This window comes from Trachemys scripta, chromosome 6, assembly GCF_013100865.1.
Source record: "Trachemys scripta elegans isolate TJP31775 chromosome 6, CAS_Tse_1.0, whole genome shotgun sequence".
Lineage (NCBI taxonomy): Eukaryota > Metazoa > Chordata > Testudines > Emydidae > Trachemys > Trachemys scripta.
The window spans coordinates 88,266,169-88,285,787 of NC_048303.1; the positions used below are offsets into that span (position 1 = coordinate 88,266,169).

The following is a 19,619-nucleotide window of genomic DNA, read 5'->3' on the forward strand; positions in this document are numbered from 1 at the left end:
TACAAGGAAAGATAAATTTTGATTAGGTGAATATTTACATTTTGCTTCAGAAGAATGATCTGTTTTCATTACTTCAGTCCATCATTTATTTCCTACCGCTTCCTTTCTGTTAAGGCATATGAAATCAGATGATTCTATGCACTGATGTTTGACAGTCACTAAACATTATTCACGCATTTGCAGTATTCATCAGCAGCTTTCACATTTACTAGAGTTAGACTGCGAAACAACCACTTTGTAAATTTAAGTCTGTGAAGAATAGAGGCTGAAACTAATTAGATGAGCTCTATTGGGAAACAGGATTAATAGATGAAGCCCTGCATCTGCATACCTTCTGGAATTTTTTTTAATTCTAGTAAACCAAGCGCCCAATAGCCCACAAACTCCCCACGTGCTTCCTCTTCAACAGTTTTTCATCCCAATTATAACTAATTCCATCCATTAACCAAGTCCTTTTCTCTAATCACTAGTGAACTGTATCTAGTCCCTTTCTAGCCAGTTCTATAACTTTCTTATTATTTCCTATTAGGCATAACCATAACCTTTATGTGAAGAATTACTGCAGGTGAATGACACATTATTAGGCAAATCTGAGTAAAATATCATTCTTTTCCTCTAGCTGATTAAGAGGTTTACGTCTGTATACAGGTAAAGTCCAAAATGTTACCAATCTTAGGGAACATTGCACTTTGAAAGATGAATTTTTCAGTGAGCACCAAAGAAATTAGATATTTTGGGTCAAATTATCTTTAATGGGCCCTTTGGACATAGTCAAATTTATATCTGCTAGCCAATAAAATTAGTTATGGGGAGATGGGAATAATTACAACTTGGTCTCTGAGGTAAACTAAAATTAATTAAAAAGAACACTGTATTATACTGAATCTCCTATATTCCCAGAGCTCTTGACAGCCTAATAACCACATTTCTCATATTTTAATAAGATTTTCTAAAGCTTTATCAGGGGAGATAGGAAGACGTCAGAAATAATATTACCACCTAGCACTTACACTGACTAGTTACTAGGGCCCAGTCCTGCTCCCCATAGATCAAAGGCTAAATTCTGACTAGCTTCAACAGGAGCAGGCCCTTCATCCTCACAACACCTATGTGAGGTAGCCATGCAAGTATTATCATCTCTCCTTTACAGCTTGTGAAACCAAGACAGCAGAGGAAAAGTATCTCTTGCCAAGCTCTCCATTTACACAAGAGAGGGGGGATTTTGCTTCTCAATGTTGAAAATGCATCAGGTAAAATCCTTGCCTCGTTGAAGAAATAATTCGCAGTTTTACTATTTACTTCATTGGGGTTAAGATTTTACCCATCATGGTCAATTTATTTTAAAGTGTATCCTGTATCAAGGGAAAATCCAGAGACCAGATCATAAATGATTTACATAATGGCATAGAAAGTACATTTATAAAGTTTGTGGCCTATACCAAGCTGGGAGGAGTTGCAAATGCTTTGGAAGATAGGATTAAGATTCAAAATGAACTAGACAAACTGGAGAAATGGTCTGAAGTAAATAGGATGAAATTCAATAAGGACAAATGCAAAGTATTCCATTGAGGAAGGAACAATTAATTGCACAAATGCAAAATGGTAAATAACTGCCTAGCAAGGAGTACTGTGGAAAAGGATCTGGGGGTTATAGTGGATCACAAGCTAAATATGAGTCAACAGTATAACACTGTTGCAAAAAAGGTAAACATTATTCTGGCATGTATTAGCAGGAGTGTTGTAAGCAAGGCAATTTGTTCCAGTGCTTAACCACCCTGACAGTTAGGAAGTTTTTCCTAATGTCCAACCTGAACCCCCCTTGTTGCAATTTAAGCCCTTACTTCTTGTCCTATTCTCAAAGGTTAAGAAGAACTATTCTTCTCCCTCCTCCTTGTAACAACCATTTATGTTTTCAAATTTTGCCACGTCACTGTTTACCCCCTTTTCCAGATCATTTATGAATATGTTGAATAGGACTGGTCCCAGAACAGACCCCTGGAGGACACCACTATTTACCTCTCTCCATTCTGAAAACTGACCATTTATTCCTACCCTCTGTTTCCTATCTTTTAACCAGTTACCAATCCATGAGCGAACTTTCCCTCTTATCCCATGACAGCTTATTTTGCTTAAGAGCCTTTGGTGAGGGACCTTGGCAAAGGCTTTCTGAAAATCTAAGTACCCTATATTAACTGGATCCTCCTTGTCCACATGCTTGTTGACCCCCCTCAAAGAATTCTAGTAGATTGGTGAGGCATGATTTCCCTTTACAAAAGCCATGTTGACTCTTCCCCAATAAATTATATTAATCTATGTGTCTGACAATTTGGTTCTTTACTATAATTTCAACCAGTTTGCCTGGTACTGAAGTCAGGCTTACCGGCCTGTAATTGCTGGGATCACCTCTGGAGTCCTTTTTAAAAATTGGCATCACATTCGCTATTCACCACTCATTTGGTACAGAAGCTGATTTAAATTATAGTAGTTCTGCAATTTCACATCTGAGTTCTTCAGAACTCTTGGGTGAATACCATCTGGTCCTGGTGACTTATTACTGTTTAGTTTACCATTTGTTCCCAAACCTCCTCTAATGACACCTCAGTCTGCGACAGTTTCTCAATACTATCATATTGCACTTTACATGTGGCAAAAGCAGTATCCACTCAATGTCTTGCACAGCAGGAGGAAGGAAAATAGTGATAGCAGTGTAAACAGCTACCTTGCATGGACATGCCTGTTTTGTTTTCTTAGCAAGCACTTCATAGCTATTTGGATACTGGAAGTTATTGTCAATATCTCCAGGAGTTACAGAACTTAAAGCAATATATAAACTACTGAAAAGAACTGGAATGTCCATTGCCCAGGCAATGACACGGTCTGGCCCTTTTCCTTTAGCAAAAGCTGTTTGAGTTCTGTGCTGAGAAACCGACACATTTGTATGACAAATATGCACTTGTGTTCAACGGAAACCGAATCTGCCAAGGCAAGAGCAAAACAGCTCACTTTTTATGAATTTAGCCTTTGCAGTCTATAGACGGTGAATTCTGAGTTCACAATAGTAGTTACAAACACAGCTTACTGATATTTTGGGGAGACTGGTAGGTGGTAAGCATATTATGTGGGGGGAAATTATGTCACTAACAGAAGTGTTGGGCAGGAACTCGTTTCATGAATAAGGTTCTGTGTCTGTTATGGAAGTTGCGGAAGTCATGGATTCAGTGACTTCCTGCAACCTGTGTGACTTCTGCAGCGGCCAGTGTGGCTGACCCTCGGGCCCTGGAGCCAGCTGCTGAGGGGAGGGATAGCTCAATGGTTTGAGCATTGGCCTGCTAAACCCAGGGTTGTGAGTTCAATCCTTGAGGGGGCCACTTAGGGATCTGGGGCAAAATCAGTACTTGGTCCTGCTAGTGAAGGCAGGGGGCTGGACTCGATGACCTTTCAAGGTCCCTTCCAGTTCTAGGAGATGGGATATCTCCATTTAAAAAAAACAAACAAACAAACAAAAAAAACCCTGGGGACAGCCATGCCGGCCACTGCTGGAGCAGCTCTGCAGCCATCTGCTTGGGTGCCCCAGGGACCACCCGAGCACCTGCCAATGCAGCTGGCCCCAGAGCTCCCCCTCCCAGCAGCTGCTGGAGTGGTTGTGGGCCCCTTGGGGCTCCCTTATCCTGGTGGTGGCCGGAGCGGGGGTGGGCCTCTGGGACTCCTCTTTTGGCGGGGCCTGAGCAGCAGCAGGCCCCCTGGGGTTCCTCCCCCGCAACGGGCCCCTGGATTTCCCCCTGCAGCACTCCCTCCCAAGATTGAATCATGAGTATTTTTAGTAAAAGTCATGGACAGGTCACAAGCAAAAAACAAAAAATCACGGCCCCATGACCTGTCCATGACTTTTACTAACAATACTCACAATTAAATTGTAGCCTTATTCATGAATAATTAATTTGGCTCCTCTGAAGCCTGTACAAATTAACCAGATTATATCACTTATTTTGAAAATCCAGGTCCAGTTTCATCCACCACTCAAAGGAATGAGCCTATTTCACAGCATGTTTGAAAAGAGGAAAGGGCTTATTTCCTCTTGATAGCTTTTCCTGGAACTCTTGTCACTGACTCAAATTCAACATGATAAAAAATAAGAACTCCTCTTTCGTTCCTTCTCCCTCTCATCTCCAGCGCCATAAAATCACCATCACTCTCTCCATCATTTAAAACTCAGGGCATTTTTACTCCTCTCTTTCTTCCCCCCACATCCTGGCTGTTGGGAAATCTCTAAAATCTCATCTTTCATCTTAATCACTTCTGATAAAAAAAACCCTTGTCTGTGTTGTGACCACTTCTCATCTTGATTCTTCCAACTTCCTTTTTGGTCTCCCTTTAGTGTATCCAAAATAATGTCGCCAAAAAAACCCCACAAAAAACCCTTTGCTGCTGCTGCTCTTGTTTCTCCTCATCTCAAATCCCTTCACTGGCTTCCTCTCACCTTTACACCACAATCATGCCTCCAAGGTTTGGCCAACTTCACTCTTGCCTCCATTGCTGCACTCATTTCCTGGCAATTCCTGCATAGCATTTGATCCTGCACCACTGAAATCAATGGTATTTTTGCCGTGGACTTCAATAAACTCAGGATTGAGTCCCTTATAGCATACACGCCGTTGACTGCTGCTTTTATTCCTTCCTACCAATCTTGTCTTCAGCCCTTCTTTTATGCCATCCCTATGCTCAGCATTCTCTCACTCACTCTTCAACCACAAGGTGATCTTCCTCTCCTCAATCAAATCCCTAAGGTCTTTCCATGATAACCCAGCCAAACACCTAAGGGTATATTGAACACAAGCCAAAAGCAAAGACTGTGTGGAGATGATAGAGTAGAGCACTTTGGCAAACATGGGTAGGTTTATTATGGAATGTTAAAGGAAGACTACTTGAGCTTTTGTTTCCTGAACAAAAAATGAGAGAATAAAAAACAAACAAAATAAACAAATGAAAAAAACACCACAACAACTTTGTAGTTAGAGCATATTTGACAGCCAGTTCTGTCACCTTCTGCATTTAAAGCTTGATCCTGCAAATATTTTACTACTAGTTGTAGTACTTACTACTGTGCATTCATAGAGAGTACTCAGAGTTAGAATTTGCAGATTTGGACCCATAATTGGGAAGCACTTAATCCACCATCAAGAATGGGGTGGGAGAGATGATTTACAAAACCTGCAAATGATTATGGGAGAGTTTTATCATACATTTGTTTTTTAGCAGTGTTCTCTATCACATTCTGACTTAATCTTCTATTTCCATTCACATTCTATATAGAAACATTTCACTTAAATAGAATTTTTATAATCTAGGATTGCAGATAAAAGCGTTTAAGAAAATATTCTTACAATTTATTTTCATAAAAAATTAGAAGAAAAACCAAACAGTAGTTGAAGAACTATAACAAACAGCATATTTCTAGTCATACCTGTAATCATGCTTGATATGATCAAGGGTAGAATGATGAGTTTGAGCATTCTCATCAGAACCTCTCCAGGAAATGCAAAGTAGAACTTATCCAGGTTGGAGAGCCTGCCATATTCTCGTACTAGAACTCCTACCCCAATACCTAGAGGGTACATTAAAAACATAACACATATTAAGGATTATGCAGTAGATTGTCATAAATACATAGAGGCGGAGGAGAAGAAAACACAAGTATTATAGAAAATGGATAAAACAAAACCGGCTACCAATTTTATTTTTTCCAAAGTAATGTGACTTTTTAAATGACTCCATGTTAGCAACAGAGATACATACACCTCAGTCTTTTCTCTTGAGATACATACACCTCAGTCTTTTCTCTTTTCCCTTATGGTCAGGTAACAAATTAATACAATAAATAATAAAATAAAATGTCTAAGTTGAGAGGACCACTAATTTAGGCAACCAAATAAGGACACAAGAGCCTAACTTTAAGCATCTCTTCTGGAAAAATCTTAGTGTAGGTCTTCTGAGGTTCAGCCCTGTCCCTTAACCAAAAGGCCAGCAGGACTTTATACAGCTTACTCTATTTACCTCTACCAGGAGGGTTTGCAAATGGAATTTTAAAAAAATTAAGCATTTATGACAGTTAATGCTACAGGTATATTAAAAAAGAAACTAAGATGATCTGATATGTAAGGAATTTTCTAATTTGGTTGCTCCATATCAACTAAAATATATATAACTTAGCAATATTTTTAGTTCATACACTCCATATCATTAGAAAGAAAAACATCATGTGAAAAATCACACAGCATCATTGTAGTCCCTACATTTGTTTAATAATCACCAAGTATTCAATCAACCTAAACCACTATTCAAACCAAATTATGCTTGCATTATTCCACCATTTGAGCCACCCAGAAAAATACCAGCCAGTGAGTATAATCAATGGCTAAAAGAAATTACCAGACACATCTGTATTTATTATCTTTCTCTTAAATGAATTAGGTGATTACTCTGCTTAAAGGAATGACGTAAAAGTAAATATTACTGAAAACAAATCCTAGTCCAAGAGAGTTAATCCCGCTACTCTGACTGAACAAACCCTTTCTTTTCAATTTTAACCTGGACTAAGAAATGACAATCAGTGGGCTAGAACACGTTTACCAATGTTTTGTCAGCTACTTAGCTCTTGTTTCCCTAAATAATTATAGAATCATAGATTCCAAAGCCAGAAGGAACCATTGTGATCAATCTGACCTCCTGGTTTTACAATTTAACAAAAATGGTAAATAATTTTTTCTTTTCTTTTTTTCTCCTCACCTTTCCATACTTTCTCTCCACCATAGTTTTTATTTTAAAGGGAATAGTTATATAAGGCAACAACTTTGCAATCACTCTGCACACTTAGGTCCTGGTCATGCAAAGTGTCAAGAGCTCTAATCTCCAACTGGGTTCAGTTCAGCATTCAGAACCTTGCAGGACTGGCCCAATCCAGCAAACTCTTACTAATGTTAGTTGCCACATTGAAGTTAATGGGACTACTCATTAGACTAGGCCCTGATTTTTTAAGGTATTCTGGTATTGCTCCACTCACTGTTGCAACACCTAACTGACTTAGGAGCCTAAGTCTCATTTTCAAAAGTGACTTGTCTACACTTAAAATGTCACTGTAGTGCTTCAGCATAGACACTACCAACGTGGATAGGAGGGGTTCTCCAATCAACATAGGTAATCCGCCTTCCTGATCGGTGGTAGCTAAATTGACAGGAGTATTCTTCCATTGACCAAGGGCTGTCTACAAGGGGATTTAGGTTGGGTTAACTATGCTGATCCAGGAGTGTGGATTTTTCACATCCCTGACTGACTTACTTAAACCAACCTAATTTTCTAGTGTAGACCAGGCTTTAGGCTCCTAAGACTGATTGAAAGTTTAGGCTCTGAAATGTCTAAGTCACTTTTAGGCTCCTGAGGTCTGATCTACTCTACAGACCTATACTGGTATAACTACGTTGCTCAGGAGTATGAAAAATCCACACCTCTGAGTGATGCAGTTATACCAACCTAACCCCCCCACCACCCCGGGGTGGACAGCGCTATGTCAACACAGCTACCTCCTCTTGGGGAGGTGGATTAACTATGCCAACGGGAGAGCTCACTCCCCTCAGTTTACAGCATCTTCATTAAAGTGTTACAGCAGCGCAGCTGCATCGGTGCAGCCGCACTACCGTGACCAGATGTCCCATTATTATTGGGACCATCCAAATATTAGGGGCTTTGTCTTATATATGCAACTACACCCCCCCACCCCGAAAGAAAAAGTATTCTGATTTTTCACACTTGCTCTGTGGTCACTCTAAGCTGCGCCAATGCAGAGTTTTAAGTGTAGACTTGCCCTAAGTCAGGTAGGCGGTGCAATAAATAACTTTAAAAATCTAGGCCTAAGTGTATGTCTAAACTATAAGCTCAGCAGAAGCACAGCTGCAGCTATGCTAGTGTAGTGTAATAGCCACTTAGTGATGGAAGAGGTTTTTTCATCACTCATTAATCCACCTCCTTGGGAGGTGGTAGCTAGATTGATGGAAGAATTCTTCGTCTATACTGGGGCTTAGGTCAGCTTAAATACGTCTCTCAGGATTGTGAATTTTTCACATCCCAGAGCAACATAGCTAGGTCAACCTAAGTTTTAGGTGTAGACCAGGTCTAAGAGTCTGATGTAAAGCCCATTGAAGTAAGTGGATACTTGCAGGATAGGGCCCTTATTTGGTTGGGACTCTGCTTCTTCTGTGACAGCAGTAAGTAAATCAGGATTAATCAGTTGACAAAAACTGTGTACAGAATATTTCCTTGATTCTCTGAAGGTTTGTTTCCAAAGTTATCACATTTCTTTGGGAGCAAAATGGTAGGTTATGGAAAGAAAGGGTGGGGGTGGTTCTGAGGAAGAAGGAGGGGGGAAATGAAAAAAATCCAGCTCTAAATATGTAAAATATTAAGAACACATTTTAGAAATGTTGCTGCTTATTGGGGTTTCCTTTGCTTTGGCTGTTGCAAGTTCTGCACATATATATGACCAAGCTCTTTGAAAATTACAGTGAGGACTTTCCGATCTAAGCACCAGATTTAAAACGCCTTAGCTGGTGTTCTGTGTCTTTAGGGAGAGGATGGGGGCAGCACAGAAAGGCACAGCTTTGAGCCACCTTCACCCCATGCAACTAGGCATGGGAACTTTATGAACTTCTACCTTATTTAAATTGCTTCTAAGTATGTGCAAGTTAACCTTTCAGCCAAATCCTAAGCAACTAAAAAGCTATTCCTGATTTATTTGTGTCAGTGAGCACAGACAGTTTAACCTTCCTGCAACACCCTGAATCTTAACTGCCTTCAAGATATTTGCAATATTACGTAAATGTCCTTCATCAGTGGAAGGAGACACACAAACTCTCTGCTGTTAATCTAAGTGACTAAAGGAAATGTGTTGGAAAAGAATTAGTCTGAGTTCTATGTTAATTCCAAAGAAGGCTCTTAAAGCCCTAAGTGTTAAAAAAAAAAAAAAAAAAAAAATTCTGAATGTGTACTTATCAAGGTAAGTCACTAAGGCCCTGATCTTGCAAATTCCTATGTACATGTTTAAATTTAGATCCCAGTGTTTTCAATGGAATTACTCACATACCTAAAGTTAAGCACATTTATAAGTGTTTTCAGGACTGGAGTTTACATTTAAAATAAGGTGTAATCTATATAAAGTACAGCTCCATCATCTATACAAATACTTGTTAATACAGAATGGAATAGGTACAGTCTTGGAGCAAGGTTGGTCTTTAAAAATAATTCTGAAAACCTTAGGGGAAAAGTCTTGCTATTTAACAGATCTGCTTCTTACTTCCTTTACTCTAGGCAGGAGTTCTGGCTGGGGGGCAAATGTGGCTAACTTTTCCAAAATGCCTTCAAGGGGAGAGATGGGAAAAGGAACCATTAGCTACTGATCTCCCACTGTAAGGATAAAGAGGTGCTAGCTAGGGAATAGGAACTGATGTTAGACTGAGCCATGAGCTGAAGAGAACCCATCACTTCTGCCACGGAAATGTTCAGTGTTGCTAAGTATGCAATATTTAGGTGAGAGGGCAAATGGAACGTTAAGAACTGAGAGTGGCTGGCAGCATTGGATTGGGGAGAAGGGAATGTTAGAGACACCATCTACTTAAAATCTAGTCAGTTTCAAAAAACAGATTCAAAGTTGCTTTGGGTGCTAGACTTGCCCTTGCGCCTGCCGGACAATTTTTGTGGTTTCAAAACCACATTTTCCTATTTTTTAAAATGTGTTTCTCTCCCACATTGCTGCATAAAAGACCAACACAAATGGGAAAACTGATTAAGGCCTTTGCTCTGCAAAGACAATGGTGCAGGTTGACCCCTGCACTCACACAGAACCCCACTGACTTCAATCAGGTTCTGCACAGGGCCCAGCCTACATGCTCTTTCTCCAGGATTGGGTCTAGTTGACTGGACAGGGGGAAAATATATTATATTCAAAAAGTTGTCAGAGGCACATGGCAAGCAAGTTGAAAAATAGGGAAAATATTTCTTTTCCCTTAATCTCTTTCAGTTACAGTCATCTTAGGTGTTACTTGTAGGAACAGTGACAAAAATGTCTTCGAACAGTGTCTTTTTAATTATTCCAGATGGTGACTTATTCATGAAATAGTTATATATCTGGGTGATTTTCTCCTCTTGATTTCCATGCTAATAAGGTTACTGGAAAGTGGAATTGGGTCACTATTCTTAAATTGTTTTCCCTGATCTTCTGTTACCCTCGCTACTTTTTTAGATTCCACTTCTACATGCCATTTTTTCAAATTTTTAAGATGAGGGTGGGGTTTCCTCAGTCTCTCACCCATGTAATTTGTTTGTTTGCTTTGGAAACTCAGAGAATGCCATAGAAGAGGCTTACTGCTCTCAGCAGGATTTTGAAACAGCTGTGCTGCCACTTCCCTATTCAGTCTACATTCTGACAAGTAAGCAGCAGTTAATTCTTAATGACTTGTGTAGCACCAAAGCATTGTGGAGTTAAAATAGGACAGCCATTAAAAATGGAGCTAGAAATGCTACACTAGAATTTAGGACCAGGAAATGAGAAGAATACTTTATTCAATTGAAGTAATGGGGGAATTTTGGTAGGCAGCACATATTTGCCTATGTATTGGAATTTGTGAATCACAGGTTCCATCCCTTTTTGAGCTGTCATCATTATCAATTATGTCAGCACCTCTTTTCTGACTGTGGAATTCTAACCTTAGGAAATTCAATGCAATATAGGAAATGTAGTCTAGTATAGGACAGATTCGTTTACACACCAGTGTTTTAACACTATGTTGATTAGACCTGCTCTGAGCAAATTTAAAGGACAGAGTTAAAAATGTCCATGTTATTGCTGTTGCTACCATCTCTGAAACTAAACCAATATTAGGAGCAGTAGAAACTCTCTAGTGTAGACAAAGTTTCAGTCTGTTGTGTTTTCTTCTTGTCTCCCATCTTGTTATTCCACTTCTTCTGCAGTGGTTCCACTTTCTATAAAATACTTGAATAGTCATTGGGCAAGAGAGCATGAGAACTGCTTGATAGCTTGGTTCTTAGGGCACTCATAAGAACGGACATACTGGGTCAGACCAAAGGTTCATCAAGCCCAGTATTCTGTCCTCTGACAGTGGCCAATGGCAGGTGCCCCAAAGGGAATGAATAGACAGTGATCCATCAAGTGATCCATGCCCTGTCACCCAATCCCAGCTTCTGGCAAACAGAGGCTAGGGACACCATTCCTGCCCATCCTGACTAATAGCAATTGATGGATCTATCTTCCATGAATCTATCTAGCTCCCTTTTGAACCCCATTATAGTATTGGCCTTCACGACACCCTCTGGCAAGGAGTTCCAGAGGTTGACAGTGCGTTGCGTGAAAAAATGCTTTCTTGTGTTTGTTTTAAACCTGCTACCTATTAATTTCATTTGGTGGCCCATTGTTCTTGGGTTATGAGAAGAAGTAAATAACACTTCCTTATTTACTTTCTCTATACCACTCATGATTTAATAGACCTCTATCATATCCCCCTTTATTCGCCTCTTTTCCAAGCTGAAAAGTCCCAGTCTTATTAATCTCTCATCATACAGAACCATACTATACCCCTAATCATTTTTGTTGCCCTTTTCTGAACCTTTTCCAATTCCACTATATCTTTTTTGAGATGGGGCGACCGCATCTGCACGCAGTATTCAAGGTGTGCATGTACCATGGATTTATATAGCGGCAATATGATATTTTCTGTCTTATTATCTATCCCTTTCTTGATGATTCCCAACATTCTGTTAGCCGCTGCACATTGAGTGGATGATTTCAGAGAACTATCCACAATGACTCCAAGATCTCTTTCTTGAGTGGTAACAGCTAATTTAGACCCTATCATTGTATATGTATAGTTAGGATTATGTTTTCCAATGTGCATTACTTTGCATTTATCAACATTAAATTTCATCTGCCATTTTGTTGCCCAGTCACCCAGTTTTGTGAGATCCTTTTGTAGCTCTTCGCAGGCTGCCTGGGACATAACTATCTTGGGTAGTTTTGTATCATCTGCATATTTTGCCACCTTGCTGTTTACCCCTTTTTCCAGATCATTTATGAATATGTTAAATAGGACTGGGCTCAGTACAGATCCCTGGGGGACACCACTATTTACCTCTCTCCATTCTGAAAACTGACCATTTATTCCTACTCTTTGTTTCCTATCTTTTAACCAGTTACCAATCCATGAGAGAACCTTCCCTCTTATCCCATGACTGCTTATTTTGCTTAAGAGCCTTTGGTGAGGGACCTTGGCAAAGGCTTTCTGAAAATCTAAATATACTATATCCACTGGATCTCCTTTGTCCGCATGCTTGTTGACCCCCTCAAAGAATTCTAGTAGATTGGTGAGGCATGATTTCCCTTTACAAAAACCATGTTGACTATTTCCCAACAAATTATATTCATCTATGTGTCTGATAATTTTTAGGTTACAGATGACAGTTAGTAGTTCTGCAATTTCACATTTGAGTTCCTTCAGAACTCTTGGGTGAATACCATCAGGTCCTGGAGACTTATTACTGTTTAGTTTATCAATTTGTTCCAAAACCTCCTCTAATGACACCTCAATTTGGGACAGTTCCTTATATCTGTCACCCAAAAAGAATGGCTCAGGTTTGGGAATCTCCCTCACATCCTCAGCAGTGAAGACAGATGCAAAGAATTCATTTAGTTTCTCTGCAATGGCCTTATCATCTTTGAGTGCTCCTTTAGCATCTCGCTCGTCCAGTGGCCCCACTGGTTGTTTAGCAGGCTTTCTACTTCTGATGTATTTAAGATGTGGGATGGGGGATGCGGGAGCTCTTGGTTCAATTCCTTGCTCCACTTAATTATTTAAATAAAAATGGAACAGCTTCAACAGGAGATATTGAGTCACCTCTTCCCCAAAATACCCCATAGGCCAATGATTCAGGCACACTTAGGGTTGCCAACCCTCCAGGGTTGGCTGGAGTCTCCAGGAATTAAAGATTAATTTTAACTAAGGATTATGTCATGTGATGAAACCTTCAGGAATATGTTCAACCAAAATTGGCAACCCTAGGCAAACTCCTGTGAGATAGGAGACTGAAGTTCAAATCCCTGTTCCATATCAGGCAGAAGAAAAAATTGAAGCAAGATCTCCCACATCCCAGTTGAGCACCTATACCTAGTTGGCTAATGGTTATAAGATGGGCTCCTCTTCTCCCCCTTTTGTGACTCAAGCCCTTTATAAATGCACATGCACAGCACATTTCATTCAACCCAAAATAGACTTTTTTGATTTACTGAATTTTTTTTTTTTTTAAATTTCTGGATTGGCTTCAACCAGAATCAAATTTCCCCTCTCCCGCAACCCCCACCCAAAATATTTTTGGAACTGCAGGCAAATGAAAAAAATCAATTATTTACCAACCCCTAATAGCAGTAGGTGTGATAGGAGAGGGTAACTACCCACCAATTCATCACAAGAGAGTCTCAATCACAGAAAGTTGTAGAATATAGTGTCCTGCCTCTTGAAGAGGGAACCCTGTGCTTCTCCTATAGCTCTGCCTAATGGAGAGGAAGCAGGAAATGATGTGAAATGATAGCATCTAGAGTTAGCTACACTGCAAAGCAGAACTGTGGTGCTACTCCTATCAAATCTGAGGCCTCTCAAAATCCATGAGGGATGGGAGCTCTCTAAGTAGGTGATAGTACCTGCCTGCTCTGTGCGGGTATGAACCTCAGAGACTAGATAAGCTGTGATTAGGGAACTCTCTAAATGGTGCAACTGCAAACCAAGTGACTTAGATGTGTCTGTCTCATTTGGGGCATCATGTAGGCATTCACCTGTTTGTCATAATCTGACACACTTTTAAAGTATGTCTCTGCAACTTGTTATTTATAGCTATTGTTTTTGAAACATTCTCTAGGACTGGTGCATAACATTTGCAGGGAGATAACTACAGTTACAGTGCTTCTTCCCTTTAACCATTGTGTTATCTGGCAAATGACAGAAATTTAGGAATTATTAAAAAAATAAAATAGGTGCCTTGTCAACAAGCTCCTGCTTCCTCAGGACTCCCTAGTGCTTAAACAGCACAGCTCACATGGGGGCCTTTGTGGAGCTGCATCACTGCAGCCATGTGCCTTCATATCTCCACAGCCAGTCAGCTAGCTCTCCTGGTGCAACAAGGAAGGGCCATGGCCTCAGGGTTCCATGAAGGAAACAGCCCCTGTACTTCTTCCAAACACAAAGACAATAGTTGGGTTCTACATGGGCTGCACAAGAGGAGTGAGTAAAGGCTCCTTGCACTCCCTCCTGTATATCCACATATGGCCCAACTCTAATCTGGCCTTGAATTAGGAGGCACAAATCCTCTAATGTATCTACCATTTTCCATTTGCCCCGGTGATATGGTTGGAGTGACTGACACTATTTCCTTTGTATTGTTGTTATATTGTGTTAGATGCTAATCTAGCAACTGTTTATGCTGCTGTGAATAAAATGTCATTACATTTAATGCCTACATCACTCTTTATCCTCCTTGCTCCCACTCAGAAGTAATATGGACTAGTGTTTAAACAAATGTAGCTGAAGTCTACCACATGGAGGAGTTGAGCCTGTTGTTATTTCTGACTGTGACACTGGGGAAGGATGAAACAATTATTTGAAAGGAAAATGTATTTGCATTCATAGTAGAAGTGACTGAACCCAGGCCTTGCTGAGTATATTGTATATTATATTCTTCTCACTCAGGACAGCGTGACATCACCAACGCTGCAAAGTACCGGTTGCTGATCACCCTGCTCTCCCACTGACTTCAGTAGGGGAAGGGCCTTTCAGAGTGAACCCTGGTGAACATGAGAAAAAGAGGCCCTTGAATATTTCTGGAGGTCAAATAATCAGTTTCGTAAAAGAACACAAATTCTTATTCATTCCAGGGTTCTCTCTGGAAACCCAAGGAGTATTATTGTTTGTCATCATATAATTGAGAATTCTAAAATGCTATTGGAGCAGAGCAGGTGATTCTCGCTGCTATCATAAATTGGGAAAAGCCTGGAGACTCTGCTGCAAATAAACTGAAACATGTTTTGTAAGCAGATGAAAAGAGGGTTTATCTGATGGCATCAAGACTTAAGTTTAATATTTCATTATACTGTAGAACAGGGGTGGGCAAACTATGGCTCGGGGGGCTGCATCCGGCCCTTCAGACATTTTAATCTGGCCCTCGAGCTACAGCACCCAGGGCTTGCCCCGCTCCTGCCAGGGAGAGGGATTGGGGGCTTGCCTGGCTCCATGCATGCCAGGTCTCCGGGTGGCTCCTGGAAGCAGCGGCATGTCCCTCCTCCACCTCCTACACATAGGGGCAGCCAGGGGGCTCCGCACGCTGCCCTCACAGCTCCCATTGCCTGGCAACTGTGGTCCAATGGGAGCTGCCGGGGCAGCGCCTGCAGACGGCAGCATGCAGAGTCTCCGGGCTGCACCTCTGCATAGGAGCCGGAGGGGGGACACGCCGCTGCTTCCAGGAGCTGCTTGAGGTAAACACTGGCCGGAGCCTGCACCCCAACCCCCTCCCGTGCCCCAACCGCCTGCCCCAGCCCTGATCCCCTTCCTGCCCTCCAAACCCCTCGGTCCCAGCCCAGAGCACCCTCCTGAACCCACAACCCCTCATTCCCAACCCTATCCCAGAACTCAGACCCCCAGCCGAAGCCCTCATCCCCTCCCAACCCTTAATTTTGTGAGCATTCCTGGCCACCATACAATTTCCATACCCAGATGTGGCCCTCGGGCCAAAAAATTTGCCCACCCCTGCTGTAGAAGCATGACCATAGTAATATACATCCTGTGACAGCTTTGTGTATATTCCTTGTAGCGGACAAAGTTTTGTTCTGTTTTTTTCATATCAACAGGTCATTAAATGATTTATTTTTTATGATTGGTCATTCATATGGTTGACAAGTTTAGGAACCACTGTTAACTGACATCTTTTGAAAGACAGTACAAAAACTGTTCAACTTTAACATGTTAGACTGCAACATGGACAGGCAACTTGTATTACTTTGCAAGAGAATCTGCCCTCCATTAATATTTTATAAGGTCAATTTTGTTTCTGGTCTTACTAGAGGATTTATAATAGTTTGGCTAACTTTTAATCACTCGGGTGTATCCAGTGCAACAACATTGTACTAAAATGTAGGTGTGTAACAAGTGATTACAATAAACCTCTTAATTCATCTCTGCTCAGATTTGTTTATTCTTGTATGGTGTTTTGCATGTTACTTGACAACTAGTACCTTTTATGATAAACATACCTATGCTGATGAAACACAGGCAAGGTTCTGAGAACCTCTAGAAAGCTGCATGGGCCCACAAAGTCAGGGTTTAGTCTCACCGGCAATTTTAAAAATTGCAGTAACAGATTTTTACCCTCATAATGCTGGCATCTTCCAAACTACCAACTTACTTTAGAAAGATGTGTACAGTAAAACCCTTTTACAGCTCCAAACCCTGGCCTATGCTTCTGCTGGAGTAGCCCATGGTTTTGCTGCAGTAAACAATGAAATTCTTATGCCTGTAGCCTGGCAGCACACCAGCCCAATGTGGTTAGTCAGCTGAAGACTGAAGAGGGATGGAAGGGCTCTACACCTGCTCCACAGGTGGCAATGCAAACATGCTCTGGGAGAGAAAGGGAAGTTCATCTTGGGTAAATAAAATCCCCTGTTTTACCCCTGCAGCTCTCCACAGATTCTCTACATGGAGGCTACTGGACCACCATGGCTGCACTTTCCTCATGAAGATACTATGAAGAAAGAGAGGGGAACAAAAGCCAGATCCTTATTTTAAAAAAATAAATAAATGATGGGTATGTTGCTGGGAAGTGAACAGGGCGGCATAATGGGTTCTTTAGCCCGGTGGACCCTGCTTGTGCCCTCTGACAATTCAGAAACAGGTGCAGATTGTCTTCAGGAAAGCCCATGTAAGTTCCTGTGCACAAACTCACACGTGCTGGAACAATTTTTATAGTGGGGGTGCTGAGAGCCATTTAACCAAACTGTAAATCTTGTATATGATGGAAACCACTTCAAGCCAGGGGGTGCAGCAGCAGCCCTACTTCCAGCACCTATGCACAAACTGTCAATCACTTGGGAAGGAATCAGCTGCCCAAAAGCCTAGAGTCAGAAAGGCTCTGAATGTACAGTGCTCCCCACGAACGCAGGTGAGGTGGAGTTCTGGTGAGGGGAAAAGTTGGGTACTACTGAAGCACTATGTGGTAACCACTGAGGTGTTCCCCTCACTCACAGAACGGGTGTAGGCCTCTGCAACCAGAGAGCCCAGCATTGCCATGCAGTTTCCAGCCACATTCCACATCATAGAGACACTTGGCCAAGATCTGGCTTGTAGCAAAGTGACTTTTTTTCAAAACAACTTCACTATAAGGCAGCCTTGCATTAAAATTTAGTAGCCAAGCCACACATTTTACTCATCCACCCTATCCCATCCCGAGGATGATTGTTTTAAAAAATACTTTATTTGCCCATGTAGGGAGGGAGAAAGAATCTTTCCAGGACTAGGGATGAGCAGAGTTTTGCAATGCTGCTATTATGACCAGACTGTAATGTTTACATTGCAGTGCATTTAGACAACCTGAATGTCTTTCCTGTTCACTGTAAACTTAGCTTCCCTCTATCTGAATTATTATTATTTGTATTACTGTATCACCTAGGAGCCACAGAGTCATGGCCTATGACCCCATTGTGCTAGGCACTGTACAAACACAGAACAAAAAGATAGTCACTGCCCCAAAGAACTTACATATGACATAGGTAGACTCGATATTCACTCCACTTCCAAATATTTAAAATGTGTAGCTCAGACAGGGCCGGCTCCAGGGTTTTGGCCGCCCCAAGCAGCCAAAAAAAAAAAAAAAAAAAAAAGCCGCGATCGGCGGCAATTCGGCGGAAGGTCCTTCGCTCCGAGCTGGAATGAGGGACCGTCTGCCAAATTGCCACCAAATACCTGGACGTTCCGCCCCTCTCCGGAGTGGCCACCCCAAGCACCTGCTTGCCAGGCTGGCGCCTGGAGCTGGCCCTGAGCTCAGAATAGTGAGATAAAATGATACTGCTGGGAAGTTAGGGTAAAGTGAAGGAAAGAATGGGGTTTTGTTTATGTGCTGTATATATATGCACATACATTTCCTAAAGATGTGAGAACTGCTCCTTAGTTTTAATCTGCATATGGACATTTTTCAGCAACATAAAGAAAACTTTACAGCATAGTTATTTGGTGCTAAATTCATTCATGATGTAACTCCACTGAAGTCAATGAGTTACACCAGAGATAGGTTTTTGCTCTTTGTATAGATCAAACACAACCTGAAAATAGAACAGAACTAATGAATCCCTACAGACAGCCAAATAAGTAAAATATCTATAGCCACAACATAATAAACTTTGTTTTTATTACAAAATAATTTCAAATATAATCTGAAAAACATGCTTATTTCCCAACAATCAGATCTCCCTGCTTCCCCTAATGAGTTAATTTGGATGGGTCAACACAACTCTCGTGACCTGTTGGTTTCATAGATTCATAGATTCTAGGACTGGAAGGGACCTCGAGAGGTCATCGAGTCCAATCCCCTGCCCTCATGGCAGGACCAAATACTGCCTAGACCATCCCTGATAGACATTTATCTAACCTACTCTTAAATATCTCCAGAGATGGAGATTCCACAACCTCCCTAGGCAATTTATTCCAGTATTTAACCACCCTGACAGTTAGGAACTTTTTCCTAATGTCCAACCTAAACCTCCCTTGCTGCAGTTTAAGCCCATTCTCCCTCCTCCTTTTAGATACCTGAAAACTGCTATCATGTCCCCTCTCAGTCTTCTCTTTTCCAAACTAAACAAACCCAATTCTTTCAGCCTTCCTTCATAGGTCATGTTCTCAAGACTTTTAATCATTCTTGTTGCTCTTCTCTGGACCCTCTCCAATTTCTCCACATCTTTCTTGAAATGCGGTGCCCAGAACTGGATACAATACTCCAGTTGAGGCCTAACCAGCGCAGAGTAGAGCGGAAGAATGACTTCTCATGTCTTGCTCACAACACACCTGTTAATACATCCCAGAATCATGTTTGCTTTTTTTGCAACAGCATCACACTGTTAACTCATATTTAGCTTGTGGTCCACTATAACCCCTAGATCCCTTTCTGCCGTACTCCTTCCTAGACAGTCTTTTCCCATTCTGTATGTGTGAAACTGATTTTTCCTTCCTAAGTGGAGCACTTTGCATTTGTGTTAAGTGGTGTTTTCTTTTAAATCAGTAAACCAACTTTTTTGAATTCCACAAAGAAAAGGTTGGATTCAATTTTTTTGAGCAAAAGTTTCAGACCTCTATTTTTATTGTTCTAAAAATTTGATGTCATTCATTGTGATATTTTTAATTTTTATTTTAGTCATTAATTATTCTTGATTACTAGGACTAGATAGATGACAAATAATAAACCTGGGTCTTCTCAAGACATAATATTTATTTCAGCTTCCAGTCTGCAGGAGACGAGCTTATCAGCTTTGAGTTACT

At 41.1% G+C, this 19,619-nt stretch overlaps 1 protein-coding gene across 1 annotated transcript in view; it reads right to left on the reverse strand.

The window, feature by feature from the left end:
- The window catches only part of SLC1A1 (solute carrier family 1 member 1), a 74,928-nt gene that overhangs the window by 40,746 nt on the left and 14,563 nt on the right, over nt 1–19,619 (reverse strand). The window contains exon 2 of the mRNA XM_034774054.1: nt 5,462–5,602. Coding sequence (XP_034629945.1) covers nt 5,462–5,602 — 141 coding nt within the window. The remainder of the gene's footprint in view (nt 1–5,461; nt 5,603–19,619) is intronic.